At 34.1% G+C, this 19,378-nt stretch overlaps 1 protein-coding gene and 2 pseudogenes across 1 annotated transcript; 2 read left to right on the top strand and 1 right to left on the bottom strand.

Annotated features, from left to right (window-relative positions):
• The first annotated feature begins 4 nt into the window (after positions 1 to 4).
• Positions 5 to 940, top strand: LOC143391790 (olfactory receptor 5M5-like; annotated as a pseudogene).
• A 5,951-nt stretch (positions 941 to 6,891) lies between these two features.
• LOC143390491 (olfactory receptor 8K3-like) lies at positions 6,892 to 7,839 on the top strand. Its single transcript, XM_076842871.2, has one exon. It carries the CDS (start codon positions 6,892 to 6,894, stop codon positions 7,837 to 7,839), a length of 948 nt encoding a protein of 315 aa, XP_076698986.2.
• An 8,452-nt stretch (positions 7,840 to 16,291) lies between these two features.
• On the bottom strand, positions 16,292 to 18,899 carry LOC143390490 (olfactory receptor 5M5-like; annotated as a pseudogene).
• Positions 18,900 to 19,378: the final 479 nt, after the last annotated feature.

Genomic DNA, 19,378 nt, shown 5'->3' with positions numbered 1-19,378 from the left:
CATAATGTTGAAGAACAACCACACGGTCGTGACTGAGTTTATTCTCCTGGGACTGACAGATTGAGCAGAGCTGCAGCCTGTACTTTTTGTGGTGTTCTTAATCATCTACCTCATCAAGGGAACTGGCAATGGGACCATGATTTTCTTAATCAGAGCTGACTCAAAGCTTCACACCCCAATGTACTTCTTCCTCAGCCACCTGTCCTTTGTAGATCTCTGTTATACCACCACTGTTACACCACAGATGCTAGTTAACTTCTTGTCCAAGAGAAAAACCATTTCCTTCATTGGTTGCTTTATACAATTCCACTTTTTCATTGCCCTGGTGATCACAGATTTTTATATGCTCATAGTGATGGCCTATGACCGCTACATGGCCATCTGCAAGCCCTTGTTATATGGTAGCAAGATGTCCAGGCGTGTGTGTCTCTCGCTTGTGGCGGCTACTTATGTTTATGGCTTTGCAAATGGTCTGGCCCAGACCATCCTGATGCTTCGTCTGTCCTTCTGTGGACCCAATGAGGTCAATCACTTTTATTGTGCCGACCCCCCTCTCCTGGTGCTGGCCTGCTCAGATACCTATGTCAAAGAGACTGCCATGTTTGTGGGGGCTGGATCCAACCTCACCTGCTCCCTCGCCATCATCCTCATCTCCTATGTTTTCATCTTTGCTGCCATTCTTTGAATCCACTCTTTTGAGGGCAGGCAGAAGGCCTTCTCTACCTGTGGGTCCCACCTGACAGCCGTCACAGTGTTTTATGGAACATTGTTCTGTATGTACTTGCGACCCCCTTCTGAGTCATCTGTGGAACAGAAGAAAATTGTGGCTGTATTTTACATTTTTGTGAGTCCCATGTTAAACCCTGTGATCTATAGCCTGAAGAACAAAGATGTTAAAATGGCAATAAGGAAAGTTGTCAAAAAGGAATTGTTTTCTTAGTAAGCTAGACATGGTCACAAGTATGGAAAGATATCCTTATTATCTCCACAATTAATAGCATTTTAAATTAGCATGTTATATTCTGTCTTTGAATTTTTTTTTATCTTTCATAATTCACATATTGGACTTATAATTATATGTTATATCTGGAATTTTTTGTGCCTTCTCAATGAATTTTTATTTTTTTCAAAAAAAGCAAATTCAATGCTAAACCTAGAGACATTGTTATTGCTCTATAAAAACCAATTCAGAAAAGATGATCCTATCAGAAAAACAAAACAAAACCCACAAATAATTCCATCCATGGTACTCACACTGATAAAGTTGTAAAGTACAAATTCATATGATCATGACAATTATTTAGGTATCTGTGGTGTTTAATGACCTGCATACAATTTTCCAGAAACTCCCCACATTCCTGTTGTAATAAATGTTTTTTTGTGTGTGTATATTTTAGATTTTTCCATTAAGATCTATCTTCCAACTGTTTACAGTAATACAATGTATTCCTCTCCCATTGGTTGTTAGTGGAAATGTCAAATTTCTCTTAGAAGAGCTTTGGATATTTTTGATGAGTGTTTATCGCCCTCCACATCAACCCTCCCTTACTCATTAATCATCATTTCCAGTTCTTTTGAAATAAATAGATTGCTTTTGAGTATTAGCCATATATACACATGGATATTTGAGTGTTTGTTTAAAATTTGTTACAGATAATTTGTTTATTGCTGATTCTAATTGATCTTGTTACAAATCCACATCTTTATATTGCCTATTTTATTCTGAAATTCATATTTTGTTTTTTTTAAATTGAGACTTTTTTTGGTGTGGTGAGAGGGATTGAACCCAGGGTCTTGTGCATGTGAGGCAAGCACTCTACCAACTGAGCTATGTCCTCAGCCCAAATTTAGACTTCTTTAATTAAGATATAGACCCTTTCTTGCTGTGTGTAGGTGTATATGTACTTTATATGTATATGTACACATAAATACATACGTGTCTTATTATCTGTTTTTAATGTCACATCCTTGGAAAAGTTAAAATGTTATTAATTTTGCATATTGCCAGTTCATTCATATTTTACTATATTGTTTCATTGTTGGTTGTTAAAAATTTAAAATGGTGTTGAGGATGCGGCTTAATGATGTGGCCTAGCATGTGTGAGGCCTTGAGTTCGGTCTCCAATATAATGAAAGAATAAAGTTAAAATATTTAGAGGTATGACAAATTTGATATTTACCTATATTATTAATAATTTTTAGGATTTACTTGTTAAATTCTTTAATGAAATATTTTGAACCTATAGCCCAAAATAGAAAATGATGTAGACACTCCTTTGTGAGCCCAACTAGTCATTATTACATCTCCATGCAAAGTAATATTTTCAGGTAATTCAGATATTACAAAATTGACTCTTTGCTGCCTTATTTTGTTTGTTTCCCCATTTTGTATGATAAATGCTAGTATAAATTTCATATTTCTTATCCCTGCATAGAGTCCCTTCTTTTTCCAGGTGTTTATGTGTCTGAAGGATTAAATAGTGCTGTTTTGCTAGATTCAAAACTTCATAGTGTTGAAATCATTCTATGTATCTTTCCGCAATGTATTTTATTTCCCCCTAATATTCACAGATTCATCCATGCTGATTCATGTGGCAGCAGTTTCCACTGCTAAACTCTATGCCACAATGTGAATATGTCACATTATATGTCCCTTTCATTCTTGATGGCCAATATCACTTTTTTACTTTCCTGAAAAATGAAGACAAAGTGACAAATTTGCTTCTGAATTTCTAAATATGTTCCATTGAAAGAGTCACTCATAGAGGTTGGTAATTTTGGGGTCCTAAGACATGAGCATCTTTAACTACATACAGCCATTGGCTTTACCAATTCACACCTGCCAACAGGATTTGAGTTTTCTCTTTATTCCATATTCTTGTCAACATTGACATGGTTGGACATCTTAAATGTTTACCAATTTGATGGATGCAAAGTACATTTTTGTTTCTTCTCTTGAGTTTGTATCATCTTTACAAATGACTCATTTTAAAATAATTGACACTAATTAAAATTTCCCTTTTCATATTCAGTCTGTATCCATATTCTTTGTGCATTTTTTGTAATTCCATTGGCTTGGAGAGACTGAGGCAGGAGGACCAAGAATTCAAAGCCAGCCTCTGCAATTTAGAAAGGCCCTAAGCAAGATCCTGTCTCAAAATATAACATAAAAAGCAGTGGGAATGTGGGTTGTGGTTAGGCATCCTTGGGTCCAATCACTGGTACTAAAAGAAAGAAACAAAAATATCAGAAGAGCAGTTGTGCATTTTCATGTATGAGGGTGGGGTATAGTAGTTCTTGATGGAAAGGAAAATAAAGTATTCTTCTGGATTTGAAAATGTTTCATTATTATTATTTTTGTTGCTGCTGTCTTATCTGGATTCTTTTTACATAAATATGTTAAGCTTGCAAAAATTTATATATGAAATTTGCATTAGTTTACATGTTTATTCTATTTGGCAATAAATTTAGAACACCACACAATAAATAAAAACAGCTAAGCATATGTGTTATTTTCCCCTATGATTTTTTAAAATAAAGCAATTATCTGTGTTGAAACATTTCTATATTGTGTACTCAGCCATTAAATTACAAAAGTACAATGTTTAAAAATTTCCATCAACAAGTCCTACAGGTACAACGTTTTCACTTCAGAGTTCCAGATTGCAGTAGAGACTTAACCTGGAGGAGTTGTAGAAAGGGATCTGAATTGACTTCAAGGACATGGAAATCCCAAGGTGTAGTCTGTAATTAGGAGATATCCCATTGGTTTTGTTTGAAGCTTTCCAATGCTCAGGAATCATTAACAAATTATACAACCTCTCTTTAGGGGAACTCTCAAAGGAGCAGAGACACTCCATAAATTAATGAGCTATGTTAGGAACACATGAGGAGCCAGGAAACATTCCTCTTTGAAGGTAAGTAGATGGCCTGTTTCTGTGACCCACCTCCTGAGTCCCAGTGACTTTTTATGGATGTAGCCACAACTCAGCAGTCTCCTTTGATAACCACAGTTTCTGGGCTAGTACAATATTTCAACCATCTGCATTATACTCATTGGTAAATGTTAGGTACTTATAGCCAAGTAATTGTTTGATATTATTGTAAATATTAAAAACAGAAACCAAAAATCATCTTCTGAAAAGGCAGATAGTATTTAAGAAATTCCAATCTCAAGTTTCTATGATTTTTATTATCTTTCACTCAAATATTGAACCAAGATGTCAAATATGATATTGTTATTTATAATTAATCACATTTATTTCCATAAAGTTTTCCAGTTGCCTCTTAATTAAAAGATCCATATCAATATTTTTTATACTTGCATTTTCTGTTTCAAATATGCCATGTACATCACAGAGTTACCGGCATCATTGAAAGGATCAATGTCATTGCAAGATGCCACTTTTAGTTGGAGATGAAACCAAAGCAAAATACTAAAACACCTATGTTTCTACACAGAACCTCCAACACATGGTAACATCTGATTTTTTTGAAATAACATTATATTGATCTGGGAATGAAGAATAGCCTGTCTAATGGATCAGTCCTTTCAATGTTACAAAGCAGGAAAATATGTTTTGCTTAATACCCAAGGTGTCTTTTCCACTTCTTTATTTAGTGACTTCTTATAAAAACACTCTCCCACTTCTTTTTGAGGAACACGTGAATGCATATAAATGCACATTTTCATCTCTCATTTTACAATGCACTTACTGTCTATTATTTTTTGGGGTTGAAACCCATATTTGGTAGCATGCCGATGCCCAGCATGGCTCATGAATGAGTGAACTTCTTTAACTCTTTAAACTATCTAATTTTATAATGAAGATTTTGGTAAGAAAAAAAGAACATTAAAATGTCAGAACTGGCCATCTTCAGAAATTAAATAAAAAAAATTAAATGTAAATAAAATAGTATACAATAATTTTGTGCAAACTGTTAACATGGTTAGAGAAACACCTATTTTTATTTTGTTTTATTTTATTTTTACAAAATGGAAACTATTATTTATTAGCATGAATTTAAAAAAGAACCTTCTTTTTAAACTCTCAATTTTTCAGTTGGGGATGGTTGTTAGCAACTATGCTTTTCATAGTGCAAATTTTTATTACTAAAAGTAATGTGTCTATGTGTCTAAAGGCATTGCCATTTGAAAATTAATTCAGAGTGCCTTTAGAGGCCAAGAATATGACTATAATGAACAGGAAAGGACAATGGAAAGACATTGTTTCATAAACCTTAATTGATATGACATATTGATAGCTGTCAGTTTACTTTAATATACTTGTCCCTGCATTAAAAGAAGTTATATTACAGGCTTGTATAATTATGTCAATGGATTCTAATGCCGTGCATTACTAAAAATAACCAATAAAAATTTAAAAAATTGACTATGAAAAAAAAAATAAAGTTTTTCAGTGAAATTGATCAAAGAATTCCCAGCCTTTTGTAATTTTACAATGACATTAAGTCACACTTTATTAGATGAGATATTGAGGCAAAAAATCCTTTAAGTTAGTCAGACATATTTTACCATTAACAATAATCATAATACATATTACTCAATGATTTTTAAATGCTAAAATCCAATGTACACAGACATGATATGATTAACTGATTATAAAATGTGCTATCAAGTTTGATAGCATGAAAGTAATGTAAGCAGCAGTATCAATTTGAAAGGGTATTTGTACTTTTAATAAAATAGATTTAAACATTATACTTTAAAGAAGCAGTGAAAGTCACACCTTATCCCAACAGGTTGTTCATAATTAGTGATGCTCAATTAATCCTCAGATAACATGCTAGGGATAGATCTCCTTAAAGATATGGTGATTGATTGTTTTAAATGAATCTCTCTCTCTTTCTCTCTCTCTCTCTGTCTGTCTCTGTCTCTCTCTCTCACACACACGCACACACACACACACACATATACTCATGCATGTATGCACGCACGCGCACACACACACACGAAACTAAGTTCCACTAGGCACAGAATTTTCATTTGTGGATCTCATACAAGTAGAGAACAATGGTCACTAGAAGCTAGGAAGGATAGAGGAGAGGGGCACAGAGAAAGATTACATCATGAGTACTAAAATACAGTCAGATAGGAGGAACTGGCTCTGGTATTCTGTAACACAGTAGGGTAACTATAGTAAACAACAACTTATTGTGCATTTCAAAATAACTAGAAGAGTCTGAAAGCTTCTACACATGAGAAAGGATAAATGTTTGAAGAGATGAAAATACTAATTACTGTGAATTGATCACTACACATTTTGTACATGTATCGAAATATCATATTGTGCCCTATGAATATGTTCAAATATGTATCAATTTAAAAAACAAACAATAAACAATAATTGAGATAGGAGATGGGCACAGTATGAATATCAGTTTCTAAACAAAAAACTTATAATAAAATTATTATCCCCTTGTTAGTAAAATTATTCAGTTAATTCAATTTTGCTTTGTCAGTTACTTTTTGACCTTAAATACTATCATACTAACAATGAACAACATTTTGGCATTTTAGAAAATGGTGAATACTTGCTTTGTCTGTATGGTGATATTATCAATTAACCTTTTTATTTTCTTTATTTTCTCAATGTTGAAGACTTTATAAAAAGCCTTAAGTAGTCAATTGGTATGATCTTATATTTTGTGTGTTTATATTTGTGCATGTGTATGTGTGCATGTGCGTGTGTGTGTGAGTGTGTGTGTGTTTGTATACATCTATGCACAGTACCTATGCATAAAGTATACATGTGTATATAACACAAATATCATATGTAAATACATAAAGTACATGTAACATCATCATATATAACAGGAATTAATGATTATTTTGTATTTACTCTCAGTATAGGTTTTCTGAGTGGCTAGATGGACAACCACAATCTAACAGTGCTGAAAGAATTCATCTTAATGGGAATCACAGACATCCCTGAACTGCAGGCTCCATTATTTGTGCTTTTCCTCATTGTGTACATGATCTCAGTGGTTGGTAACTTGGGCTTGATTATCCTCACCAATATAGATTCACACTTGCACATACCCATGTACTTTTTCCTCAGACACTTGTCTTTCACAGATCTTGGTTATTCAACAGCTGTTGGACCCAAAATGTTAGTAGATTTTGTGGCCGAGCGACCTACAATCTCCTACTCTTGGTGTGCTACCCAACTCACCTTCTTCAGTGTGTTCATTATTAATGAAGTTTTCATTCTGTCAACAATGGCCTATGACCGCTATGTGGCCATCTGTAACCCCTTGCTCTACACAGTCATCATGTCACAAGCATTGTGTCATGTGCTGGTGGCAATCACTTATCTCTACAGTGTCTTTTTATCTTTGCTGACCATCATAAAAATTTTCACTTCTCCATTTTGTGGACAAAATGCCATCAGGCATTTTTACTGTGATAGTCTGCCTTTGATATCTTTGCTGTGCTCAGACACACATGAAATTAGGCTGATCATTCTAATATTTACAGCTTTCAATTTGATTTCATCTCTGCTGATAGTCCTTGTCTCCTACATTCTAATCCTTGTCACGATCCTCAGGATGAACTCTGCAGAAGGCAAGTACAAGGCCTTCTCCACCTGTGGGTCTCACCTGACAGCTGTAATGGTATTCTATGGGACTCTGTTCTTTATGTATGTGCAGCCTAAGTCCAGCCATTCCTTTGACACTGATAAAGTGGCCTCTGTATTTTACACTCTGGTGATACCCATGCTAAATCCCATGATCTATAGTTTCAGGAATAAAGAAGTGAAAAATGCCCTACAGAGAACCTGGAAAATGTGTGCACATATTCTGTTTAAAAATTAATATTGTAGGATATGGTAACAATAAATTTTGTAATAGGCAATATTCACTCTAACTTGCATTGCATCAAACTTGTATTTTGCCTCTATGGGATGGCCAAGAATAAATATGGAATTGGAACAGAATGAAGAAAATATTAATAATTTTCAACCCAAAAGTTGTCTCTAATCAATGATTCAGATATTAGTTTGTATTTTGTTTCAACTCCAACTTAGATGCCATTCTTAGAAATTCTCAAGATACCCTTAATTCTCCTTCCTTTGGGGTAAATTTTATTTTAAAGTCAAAGAATTTCTTTGTTCCATTCACTAGTTTATCTGTAGTGATCATAATACACATACACACCAAAAAAAAAAAATCCCCTGATGTATATTTTATACAAAGATTCATGTGCTTAGGAAGCATACATTCTATAGAAAGATATTGGTGTCCCCTGTGAATACAAACCAAAAGAGGAACTAAGCAGAAGAAGATTTTGATAATCAAGTCTTTGGCATGACCTTCTTTATGGATGTCAGCCTTTTTCCCCTAGGAAAGAGAGTTCAGGAGCATAGTAGTATTTTAAATCTCAATATCATAAAGATTCAGTCATAGTACTAGGTAGGTGGAAACACCTTAAAAGGTTTAGGCAATGTTCTCCAGGAGAACAAATATTCTCTGAATCAAACTCAATGTATGATTTTTTTTTGAAGAGCCAGAAACCAGAGGTCAAGAACTGGATACACTCATTATTATTCCTTCTGATATAGTAAAAAGAGGTTTGGTTCATATTCCTATGCTTTAGTGATTGAGAGGTCTTACATCCAGAAGAAGGAATGCTTCCAGTAGGAGACATGGCAATTATTACATGAATTGGATACTAAGACTGTCATTTGATCACTTTGGGCTGCTCATACCTTTGAATGCACAGGCAAATGAGGAAGTTTCAATGATGCTGTGGTGATTATTCCTGGCTTCTAAGGAGAAAATAGACTCCTAATCCATAATGAAGGTAAAACAATTTTGAAATGGAAAGCATACCCAAAGGCTTCTCTTCATATTACAATGCCTTTGGTAATATGGGCACATATTAACCTCAAAAGAATGTTTCAACACCTTAATATCTTCACATGCACATGGGTTCCATTTCTTCAAAACACCCTCACTGATACACCTGTGAATAAAATTGTCTAATTAATGTTCCAGACCCTTTGTAAGTGATCGCTTGTGTAACTCCCTCAGGGAGAGACTCACCATCAGTTGAGGTACTTGAGGAAGACAAAGGGAATACAGAATGGGTAACAGAAAGTAGTTATAAATACCAGATACTGTACATCATCACTTATAGAAATGAGGGCTATACTTTTCATGAGTGTCTTCTCCAAATCTTGTTGTGAATATGTGTGTGTATTCACACATACATATACCTATTTTCTGGTAAATATCTTTGTTTTTATTCATTTCATTTCCCATTATCATTCAACAAAATTGCCTTTATATCAGTATTTAAGTAATGTTAGCTTTACATCATAGTATATTAGGTATGAAATATAGATGAAAAGCCAAACATCCTGGAAGGATGTTCCCCCATCTTCTGAGAAAGAAATTGTTTTGTTTTTGGTTTTTTTTTTTTTTTTTTGAATTTGTAGACATATAAATCATCTTAGGCAGAATTAGGATATTGGCATTTCCTTTATTTGGATATAAAGTCTGTTTTAAATATATGCATATGGGAACCAAGCTTATGTGATGGTTAATTTTATGAATTGATTTGACTTGGCTAATGAATGCCAGAGGCTGATAAAATTATTTCTGGGTGTGTCTGTAAGGGGGTGTTTCCAGAAGATATTAACATTTGAAGGGTTAGTCTATTAAAGTAGATAGAGGTCTCTAATTGGAATGTGCATCCATTCAACCCGCTGAGACCCTGAGTAGAGCCAACAGGCAGAGGAACAGACAACTAGCTCTCTGCTTGAGCTGGGAGATCCATCTTCTACCATCAGCTGTCCCTTCCTCCCAACCTGCATATTCCTGTGACTTTAGTCTCAGACTGGAACTGCAAGCATTGGCTACCTCATTTCTAAGCTTCGACTAGAATAAGACACAGACTTTTCTGTGCTTCTAACTTGCAGAACTCGTCGGATTTCTCAACCTCCATAATTGTGTGAGCCATTTCCTCATTAAAACTTCTCTCTCCCTGTGCACTGTTTCTGAAGAACACCCTCACTGATACACCTGTGAATAAAATTGTCCATGACAATTAGTGAACCAGTTCTAGGAATTCTATTAAGCCCTCAAAAAATTTAGGGATAATCAGCAAATTGCTTGTCAATTCTTTAGGGCATCTCAAATCTTAAAAGATTAAAAAAAAATCTCTATAAATTTTTCTCACTAAGTCACATAAGAAGCATATGACAGAGTCAAGATAGAGATATCATTACTGGTAAAAAACCCAAAATATTTTATGTGATGATATGTTTTTGAGCTATTCACAAGTTTTCAATAACATTTGCAAATTTAACTTTAATTTGATGGCAAACCATGGCAAATATTATTATTCTCATTGTATACTCTGTGCTTTCCATCCTTCAATAATGCCTTAGCAGATATAAGTCCTTTTCTTTTCTCCTACATTAATATTTTTATGTTATCATGAGGGTTCATGAGCTAAATGCTCATAAGCATCCTTGAAAAATCATCTTGGTACTACTTAAGAATTTTTAAGTTTTGTTTGAATAATTTTATCTCATAACAGAAGCCAAAACTGAGACCAAATGAAGCATAGCTAATGTATTTTATTTTACTTTATTCTTTTAATTTCTGGTTTATAATCCTGAATGGATTCAGTCTCTCATTTGAAATTTCCTTCCCAATAGTTATTAGTTTCCCTAGGATTTTCTTTTTGAGACTTTCAGAATAGTTTAGTGTTTAATGATTATTTAATTATATCTGTAGGTCTGATTCTGTCTTTACACCTTGAATAGTATACAAGGAGCTTCTATCCCTCGTTCAACTATGAAACACACCTCTGGAAGGAGTCTTTTATGTATCCAATTTTATGCTGATGGAAAAATTCTGATGTTCTGAAATATGTAGAGCAATTTGACAAAAAATTAAATGGAATATTTTAGAATATAATTTTAAAAGCAGCAATGATCAGTAATAAAAGGAGATAATAATATATGAAACAGCAGTTTGTTTTATTTCATAGAATTCCAGAAACAGTAAGAAAAAAACACTTTAATCTTTCATTACATTATAGGGAAACTATGGTTTTTACCATATGCAATTTATTATTTTTTTATCCTACCAAGTTTGCAAAACCAAACCAAACCAATCAAAGAAAAACAAGCAAAGCTTAGATTTATATGTTGTTTTGTTGTGTATACTACAGATATCTCTCTAATAATATAATATGATGCATATTCTCAGATTTGTTTCTTTTTTGGGGGTGGTGGTGATTGGATCAACCCACACATGTGTTAGGCAAGCACTCTACCACTGGGCCATGTCCCCAGCCCCACCCCCACCCCCAATTTCTAATATAGGAAATGTATATGCATTAAGTATGGTCAGGATAGCAAGAGGTCTTAATCTTATAGGCAATATTTTAATTGATTTAGTATCATTATATATAATGACCTTTGTATTTAGTGTGATAAAATTGTGCATTATTTTTGCTTATAGTTAACTCTGAGATTTCTAGTACTGTAATTTTCATTGTAAAATGTATAGTTTCTATTTCTTTCTCTACCTTCTTTTTCCTCTTTTGGATTATTTTTACCTTGAGTCATTTAATTTCCATTCCTAACTCTCAAAAATCATGTGTATGTATGTGTGTGTGTGTGTATACATATATACACACATATATACATATAAGCACATACATATGTATATACACATGTATTATACATATATTTGTATGTATATATTTATGTGTGTATGCATATATATGTGTACATATATATGTTTGTATAAATAATAAGTTTTAAGTAAGTGATTTTACTTATCCAAATATCACTTGGCATGTACTCTAAATACTTACATGTATTATGATGTTTTTCCATGTAAAGTCAAGAAATCCACACTGTGATCTGTTTTCTTGTTCAGACACCTATCTGATATTTTTCAAGCATATTGAAGCTGTAAATTCACAGACCTAAAGGCTTCCAAAGGACTGCCTTTTAGGAGAGGTTTCTTTACATTTTTTTGCAATACTTTGTTGATAATATTTTATATAATCAAATGAAATAACCCATCTTATCATAGATAATGCATAAATGACACTGATGTAGCAATTATATAACTGACAAATGCAAAACAATAAATAGTATACCTTTGTGTATATCCATAATGCACTAATTTAAAAAATCATTAATGATCCAAAAAGAATTACCAATTGTACTTTGAATTATTTAAATAAATTTAATTAAGTTTATAGTCAATAACTAAATCCCCCCAGATTAATGTTTGACAATATCATTTAAATATGTGTATTTGATGTATTAAACACTGAGTAAAAGGGATCATTACACTGGAAAAATAATAATAATCAATATAATATACACAAAACTTAATTTTGTGTCAACTTTTAAAATATATAAATATGTCTCCATTTACTTCTATTATTTATCCATCTACCTATATATCTTTTTAGGGTTTTTCAACATTAGTTCTAATAATATTTTGGGATGAATATTAAATATAGTCAAATGTTTACTAGTTTAACTGCCCTCTAAACATTGGGTGCCAATTGTAGTCCATCACAGAGGTGTGATGAAGATAATGCCTGGAATATATCCCTAGACCTTGGAAATAAAATCAGGTCAAACAGAACAACCAATCTGTCTGGGTGTATCTATAGTACTATTTAGACATATTTTTTATTTGTAAAAATATGCTTATTTTCAAATATCATGAATTGAAGAGTTTGGATGTATCTCATTTACACATGCTTATATACCCCAAAATATCCTAGGAGACAATTCTGAAGAGTTTCTGACTGTGCTGATGTCTGTATCCAAATAGGTTTTGTGATAATCATCGATGGAAAAACACAATCTCACCCTAGTGCATGAGTTCATTCTGATGGGCATCACCTCATGCCCTGAACTGTGGGCTCCCTTTTTGGGGTTGTTCCTCATCATCATTGTGGTCACAGTGCTGGGCAACTTGCGCATGATCATCCTCACCAAGTGGACCACAGCCTGCAAACACCCATGTACTTTTTTCTCAGACACCTGGCTCTCACTGACCTTGGTTATTCTACAGTTGTGGGCCCCAAAATGTTAGTAAATTTTGTTGTGATCCATTAAGTGTGGAGATTCCTGATTGGTTGACTGCTGTATCTAGTTTATGCTAATTAAGATAAGCTGTGTGAAATGTATAAATACCTCTGTTATCCTACAATAAATGGCTCCTACTCTTGCTGTAGCAATGTACACAAGTTGTTCGTCACCCCCCGGCTATTTTGCTGCAGCCGGACTGCGGCACATTGGTACCTGTATTTGTCTCAGTCAGTCCACTGGCTCCATATCAGTGGATGTGCCAGTTAAGATAATCTTTTGCATCCACTCAGAGAAGCCCTTAGGTTGGCTCTTTTTCTGAAGTGTTTATTCCTAGTTAATTTCTGGCTGTTTATTTTCATGGATTATAATATTTTTAAAAAGAAAAAGTAATTATCATTGTTTTAATGTAAAGTTCCAGTTGTTTCATATTTTGTATAAAAAAGATCATTGTATGTTGTTTCCCTTTTGTTGGCTTGAATAAACACATGTATCAAAATATCCAGACATTTCTTCTAAAAATAAGAAATATGTTTTAAAATGTGCAGCGTAATTCATTGGAAAAATGGATTATCACACAGGAAAAATAAGAAGGGTACTCAAAATTATACTGATCATTTGAAATTTGTGATATGTATTTCCTAAGAGCTTTGCCAATGCCATTGACTAGGTTTTTGGGTTTTATCAACCACTTCTGAAAACAATAGGAAACTAGAAAACAGATGTAACCTATGTTCTCAGTTATCTGACACTTGGTGCAGAGGACTGTGATCTATGAGAGAAAAGGTACTTTACCAGTCCCTTATAGTGATTAGTGACAGGACATAAAGGCAAAGCAACAATTGTGTCTAGAAAAGGACACACAGAACAAGCCAGGCTGAGGTACCTGGTGTGTGTGAGATGAGAACTGGAGTGGAATCAGAGAGGGATTAGGAGCCTGTTTGAGACTTTGGATGTCCACTAAAATACACATATTACAGTGCAATTTCATAAAGCAGATTTTGAAAGAATTACCAGAGAAAAACAAATTTCCAGAATTTTTGTGATGAAAATTACCAGTTCACCCAGGTTTGGGATTCAATTAAACAATAGTATTAAAAACATTCTGGCAACTGGTAGTGATGCAACTTAATAATAATTTAGAGCATTCACAAGAAACTGCTGCAGACAGATGAATTCACCCCAGAGGAAAGCAGTCACCAAGCCCTATGTTAACAGAGCTCAGCATTAATCCTAAAATATGTATAAACTGACATGCTAATAAACAAACTGTCCTCCCAAACAAAACTCTGCATTTTTTAAAGTAAGATTTGACATTGAGATAATAAATGACTTTTCCATTTCTTCAACTTTTATTTTGAGGGATCTTATCAGCCCAAACCATTAAATAAATATCTCACAGGGCTCCCACAGTCTTTGTGATACAAAGAATCAAAAGGCAAAGTGTGTGACAATCACAGCCACAGGAAAATTAATAATGAATCCCAGACAGGATACAAACAGGGAAAAAGAAATATATTTGCAACAATTCTGCATAATTCCATCCCCTGAACCATCTGGCACATAGGAGAAAGATGCTAGGGGCCTAGAATAGAAGAAAATATTAAGTGATATTTGCATTAACATCCACAGTTAGTTATTATTTATTTACTTATTGTGGTACTGAAAACTGAGCCCAAGTCTTAGTACATGTTAGGCAACTTCTTTGTCACTAACCTACTTAAATAGAGTTTGCAATCCGAGGCACATCTTGTTAATTTCCTTCTCAAATAAAAATTTTAAAATGAACAAATAAAATTAATACTCTTAAGAGGATGACTTAAAATAACCACATCTCCATAGCATATTATAATGTCCAAAATGAAATTCAAAATTTCTTGATGTATAAATATACAGGAAAATTAGAACAAGGATTTTTTTCCCCCAACATAGGCTAGCTCTATGTCCTTTTGCTCCCTCTGTGTCTTGGCAGTATTCAGTGACCCTAGATGCTTAGCCGAGGCTACACTAGTTGTCTCTCTAGCCTATCTTGTGCCCTGCATCAAATCTGTTTTGTACATGTGAATGTTTGGGGCGGTGGAGAACTTTCTACCAATCTTAGTGGATGCGTACTTATCTTTTATATACCTGCAGGAACTATGTCAAAGAAATATAAACAAAAGTCAAAATAATAAGACTTCTAGAATAAAATCTGAAAAAAAACTAGTTTTAATTACCACGCATATAAAAATTTTAAAAATCAATAAAATAGAAGAGCAATCAAAGTTACATGGGCAAAATTTCATCACTTCATAAAAGACCATATATTGATGATCAAGTATCTGGAATGCTACTATAGTTATTAATTATCAGATAAATAAAAACTCAAATCACAATGAGATACCACCTTGCACTATCTCCCATTTCTAGTTTAAAAAATCAGAATATACTTCCTTATATCAAATATTGGCAAAGATTCTGAGAAAACAAGGACTTCATATATCACAGTTGTTGGTAATGCAAAATGCTCTGATAAGTTTGTAAAACTGACAGCTTTTTCTAAAGTTGGATTTTACATAAGCTAAGATCCAGTGATTCTATTTTCAAATCCAGAAACATAAAAAAAAACTAGTAAACATATCTGCAAATATACTTGTGTATTAGAATTCATACTATATTTTCCCTAATAAGCCCAAACTCAAATATTCATCAATAAGAGAATAGTTATAGAATTTTGGTACATTTGTGCAATGAAAAATCACATTAAAAAAAAAAAAACGAAACCCATGGATGGATTTTGAAAGCAATATGCTGTATTAAAGATGCAAAATTAACAATAAGTTTTGTGTGATTCTACTTGTATAAATTCAAGAAAAATAAAAAAGGATTCTGGGGAAGTATCAGTGGCCTGATGGCAGAAAAATGTTGTTTGTTGGGATTAAGGGATTCGGAAATTTCCTTAGGCTGGAGACAGTGCTGGACTTTGGGGATACTAAGCATGAGGAAACTTTCCTTGTTGTTAAAAATGTTCTATATCTTGATTTAAGTGTCAGGAAATAGGCACAAATAAAATGTATTTTTAAACATGTCAACTTGTGCAATTTAGATACATGTCCCTTTGAATGAAAATTCCCTTTTGTTCTTAATATTAATATTAATATTGAACTTCTTTCCATTTTACCAAGTATTCTTCTTTCCATTTCCAATTCTTATCAAAGCCATTTTATACACTTGTTCTTCAGACTATAGATAAATGGACTCATCATGGGGTTCACAAAAAACTGCCACAATTCCCTTGCTCAACATATCACTCATTTGCTGGTCTCTGATACCTACAGAAGAGGGATCCATAAAACACAGTGACAGCTGTCAGGTAAGAGTCATAGGCAGAGAAGGTTTTTTTTTTTTTTGCTGTTCTCCTTTGGAATGGATCCTCACAATGGTGATGAAGATGAAAATGTAGGAGATGAGGATAATGAGTACGGAATCTGTGAGATTAACCTTTGAAGATTAGAATATGGTGGTTTGCTTTATGTGAGTGACAAAACATACTAACATTAAGAGAGGATAGAAATTATTGATGCTGTTGGGTCCACAAAAGGACAAGACAGAGGTCAATATCACCTGCCTCATGTCCACCATAGAAACCCAGGGGTAAGGAAAAGTGAGTAGGCAGTTGCAAACTGACACAGACGTTTTGTTGCTATAATGTAGATTATTGAAGATTGTCATGTATCTGTCATAGGCCAAGGAACCAAGCATGTATAGTAAGGAAGAGAGTCACGAAATCAAAACACTGGGCCAGACAACCAGTGAAGGAATGGTTTTCTTCTTAGACAAGAACTCAGGAAGCTTCTGAGGGGAAACATTATTGGGATAAAATTATCTCTGCATGCTACATGGGTCAAAAAAAGTACTTGGGGGGTTCAAATGGACAATGAATCTGATTAGTAAAATGCTTCCCAAGTTCCCAGGTGGGGTGATGAGGTAAATCAGGAGAAACACCATGAACAGAAAGGGCTACAGCTCTGCCTGGCTGCTCAGGTCCAGCAGGATGATCTCAATCACCTCAATGTCATTGTGTTCCAGGTCTATCCTAATCTTCACATTTTCTAACAGGAAAAAAAAAAAGATATAGAGAGAAAATATATGTACAATCCGAGAAGAACCCAAATCAATGAACACGGAAACAAACTGGAAAAGTCTCAACAGATATATACAAGTGGTTTGTGATGCTGATTAAACCAGGCTATATTGGAGACTTTTTTTTTAAGTTCTTGCATGGTACCTTTTTGCAGTTCCCACATGGACTCTGCTAAAATATTAGTGATTTATTTTTGCATATCAGTCTTGCTAATTGGGGTACAGAATCAGGACTCCTGATCCTCCATTATGGTTGCTGCCATAGTCTGATGAGGGAATGGGGCCAATAGGTACTCATGCATAGACTGGTTTTAGCTTTGCCAGCTAAAGAAAATCTTCTATAAATTGGAGTGTGTATCTTTCTTGAGAGTCTATCCTGATGCATTCAGCTTCTATTTCTTCCTCCTTTGTTACTTACTATTCCACAGCAATGAACACCTCCCTGATGCTTTGTTTTCTATTCATTCCAGCTCCTTTGTTCCAAATCAACAACTGCTAATTTGGATTGTTTCTTTGCCTAAATATCCATGTCTGATCTTGCAAATCTCCTTTTATCTCACAACATTCCATTTTAATTTCATATTCCATGTTTATATTTCAATTTGTCTCATATTCTTTAACTCAAACTTTAAATCTGACCCATTGGGAAGTCTTGTCATGTCTGTTATCTGTCCTTTCTAAGGTAAAATTACCTCCTATCTAAGCTCCTGCAATGATTTCTCTCCTTTCACAACTAAAATTCCATATTCTCCAATAGTGGCTAGTGGTAAGAGATAAAATGAATCACATCATGATACTGACTTGGTAGAATAGTACAAGTTTTACTATCATGCTTGGACCAACATCTACACTTTCTAGGGACCTATGCAATGTCTTCCTACTATGTCTCCTAAATCTTCAGATTTTCTTCTCCTGTCATGTTGACCTTCTAGTTTGTTCTGAGAATATGCTGAGCACACCTCACCACAGGGTCTTGGCATATGCAGTTATTCTGCCTAGAGTATTCTTTACCCAGATCTTTGAGTGATTTGTTACCAACTATGCTTTAAAGAAATAAATAATAGTTTATCCTGAATCCAATATGAATTATCTTAGTTTAGGAATATAGAAGCACCAAAAATGTGTATATGATTATGTATTTTTATATAACAGTGAAGGTCATAAATTAAAACATTCCACAGATTTGTTGGTGGAGGCATTAAGTAGGTGGCCACACAGAGCAAGGGATTTTTTTTAAGTAAGTTTCAAATGTTATGACATTTTAGATTTAGGGTCAATGAAGGGCACAGGTCTTTTAAGCTTTAACAATATACTCTGTGAGATTTACCTAAGAGTTATAAGAATGTTCGGCTAGACGCAAAGGTTAAAAGTGAATAGTTTTCTTAAGGGCCTAAGATCATTTTGGCTCTTTTCTCACCTCATTCCACCTCTTCACAGTCATGGTGTTCTACTTAGGCGAAACTTCTGCAGGACCTTTAATGCACATTGGGTTTCTTAGCAGAACTTCAGCTTCACAGACTCATTGCATACTTTTATTTAAATGGCTCTTCTACTGATAAAGACATCAAATTGCTGACTTAGATGGTGAACAAGTGAAGCATAATTGAAGGTTCCTGGCTCTGAATCCAAAGCATGCTGTTCTTCTACATGTTTGATATGGATGTTGAGCCTGATCATGGCCCTGGAAAGGGAAGAGGGAGCAAGAGTTATTCTGTTGCTCTCCTGTGTCTATATGTTATCAATTCAAAAGAAAGGAGCAGAAAAGCAAGCCTAAGCTACATTGACAAACTCAGATTAACTGCAGCACTCTTTGCAGTTATAATATCTGGTTTCTACATAAAGCCCTCAATTGAGTTCAGATGCAAAAAGATGATGTTTCCCTGGCCTCTGAAGCTCTAACAAGATGAACCCAGTAATATTCTAAATCTTTAGCAACAAAAATATTACTATTATGCCTTCTATTACCCACTGCAATCTTAGTTGAGTAACTATTGGGACTCATTCTGGCCTAGGTCAGAGAGTTAGAACAAAATTCTGCTCAGATGGGTAAGCTTAAGGGCACTTAATGAAAAATATTGAGAATAAAAGCAAGATTAAAGACAACCATTGAAGGTAATTGAAGCTACTATGGCTAATGATAGGAAACACAATGCATT

Source organism: Callospermophilus lateralis, chromosome 2 (assembly GCF_048772815.1).
Source record: "Callospermophilus lateralis isolate mCalLat2 chromosome 2, mCalLat2.hap1, whole genome shotgun sequence".
NCBI lineage: Eukaryota > Metazoa > Chordata > Mammalia > Rodentia > Sciuridae > Callospermophilus > Callospermophilus lateralis.
The sequence above is the reverse complement of the archived record's forward strand: the minus strand, read 5'-3'. Positions and strand labels throughout refer to the sequence as shown.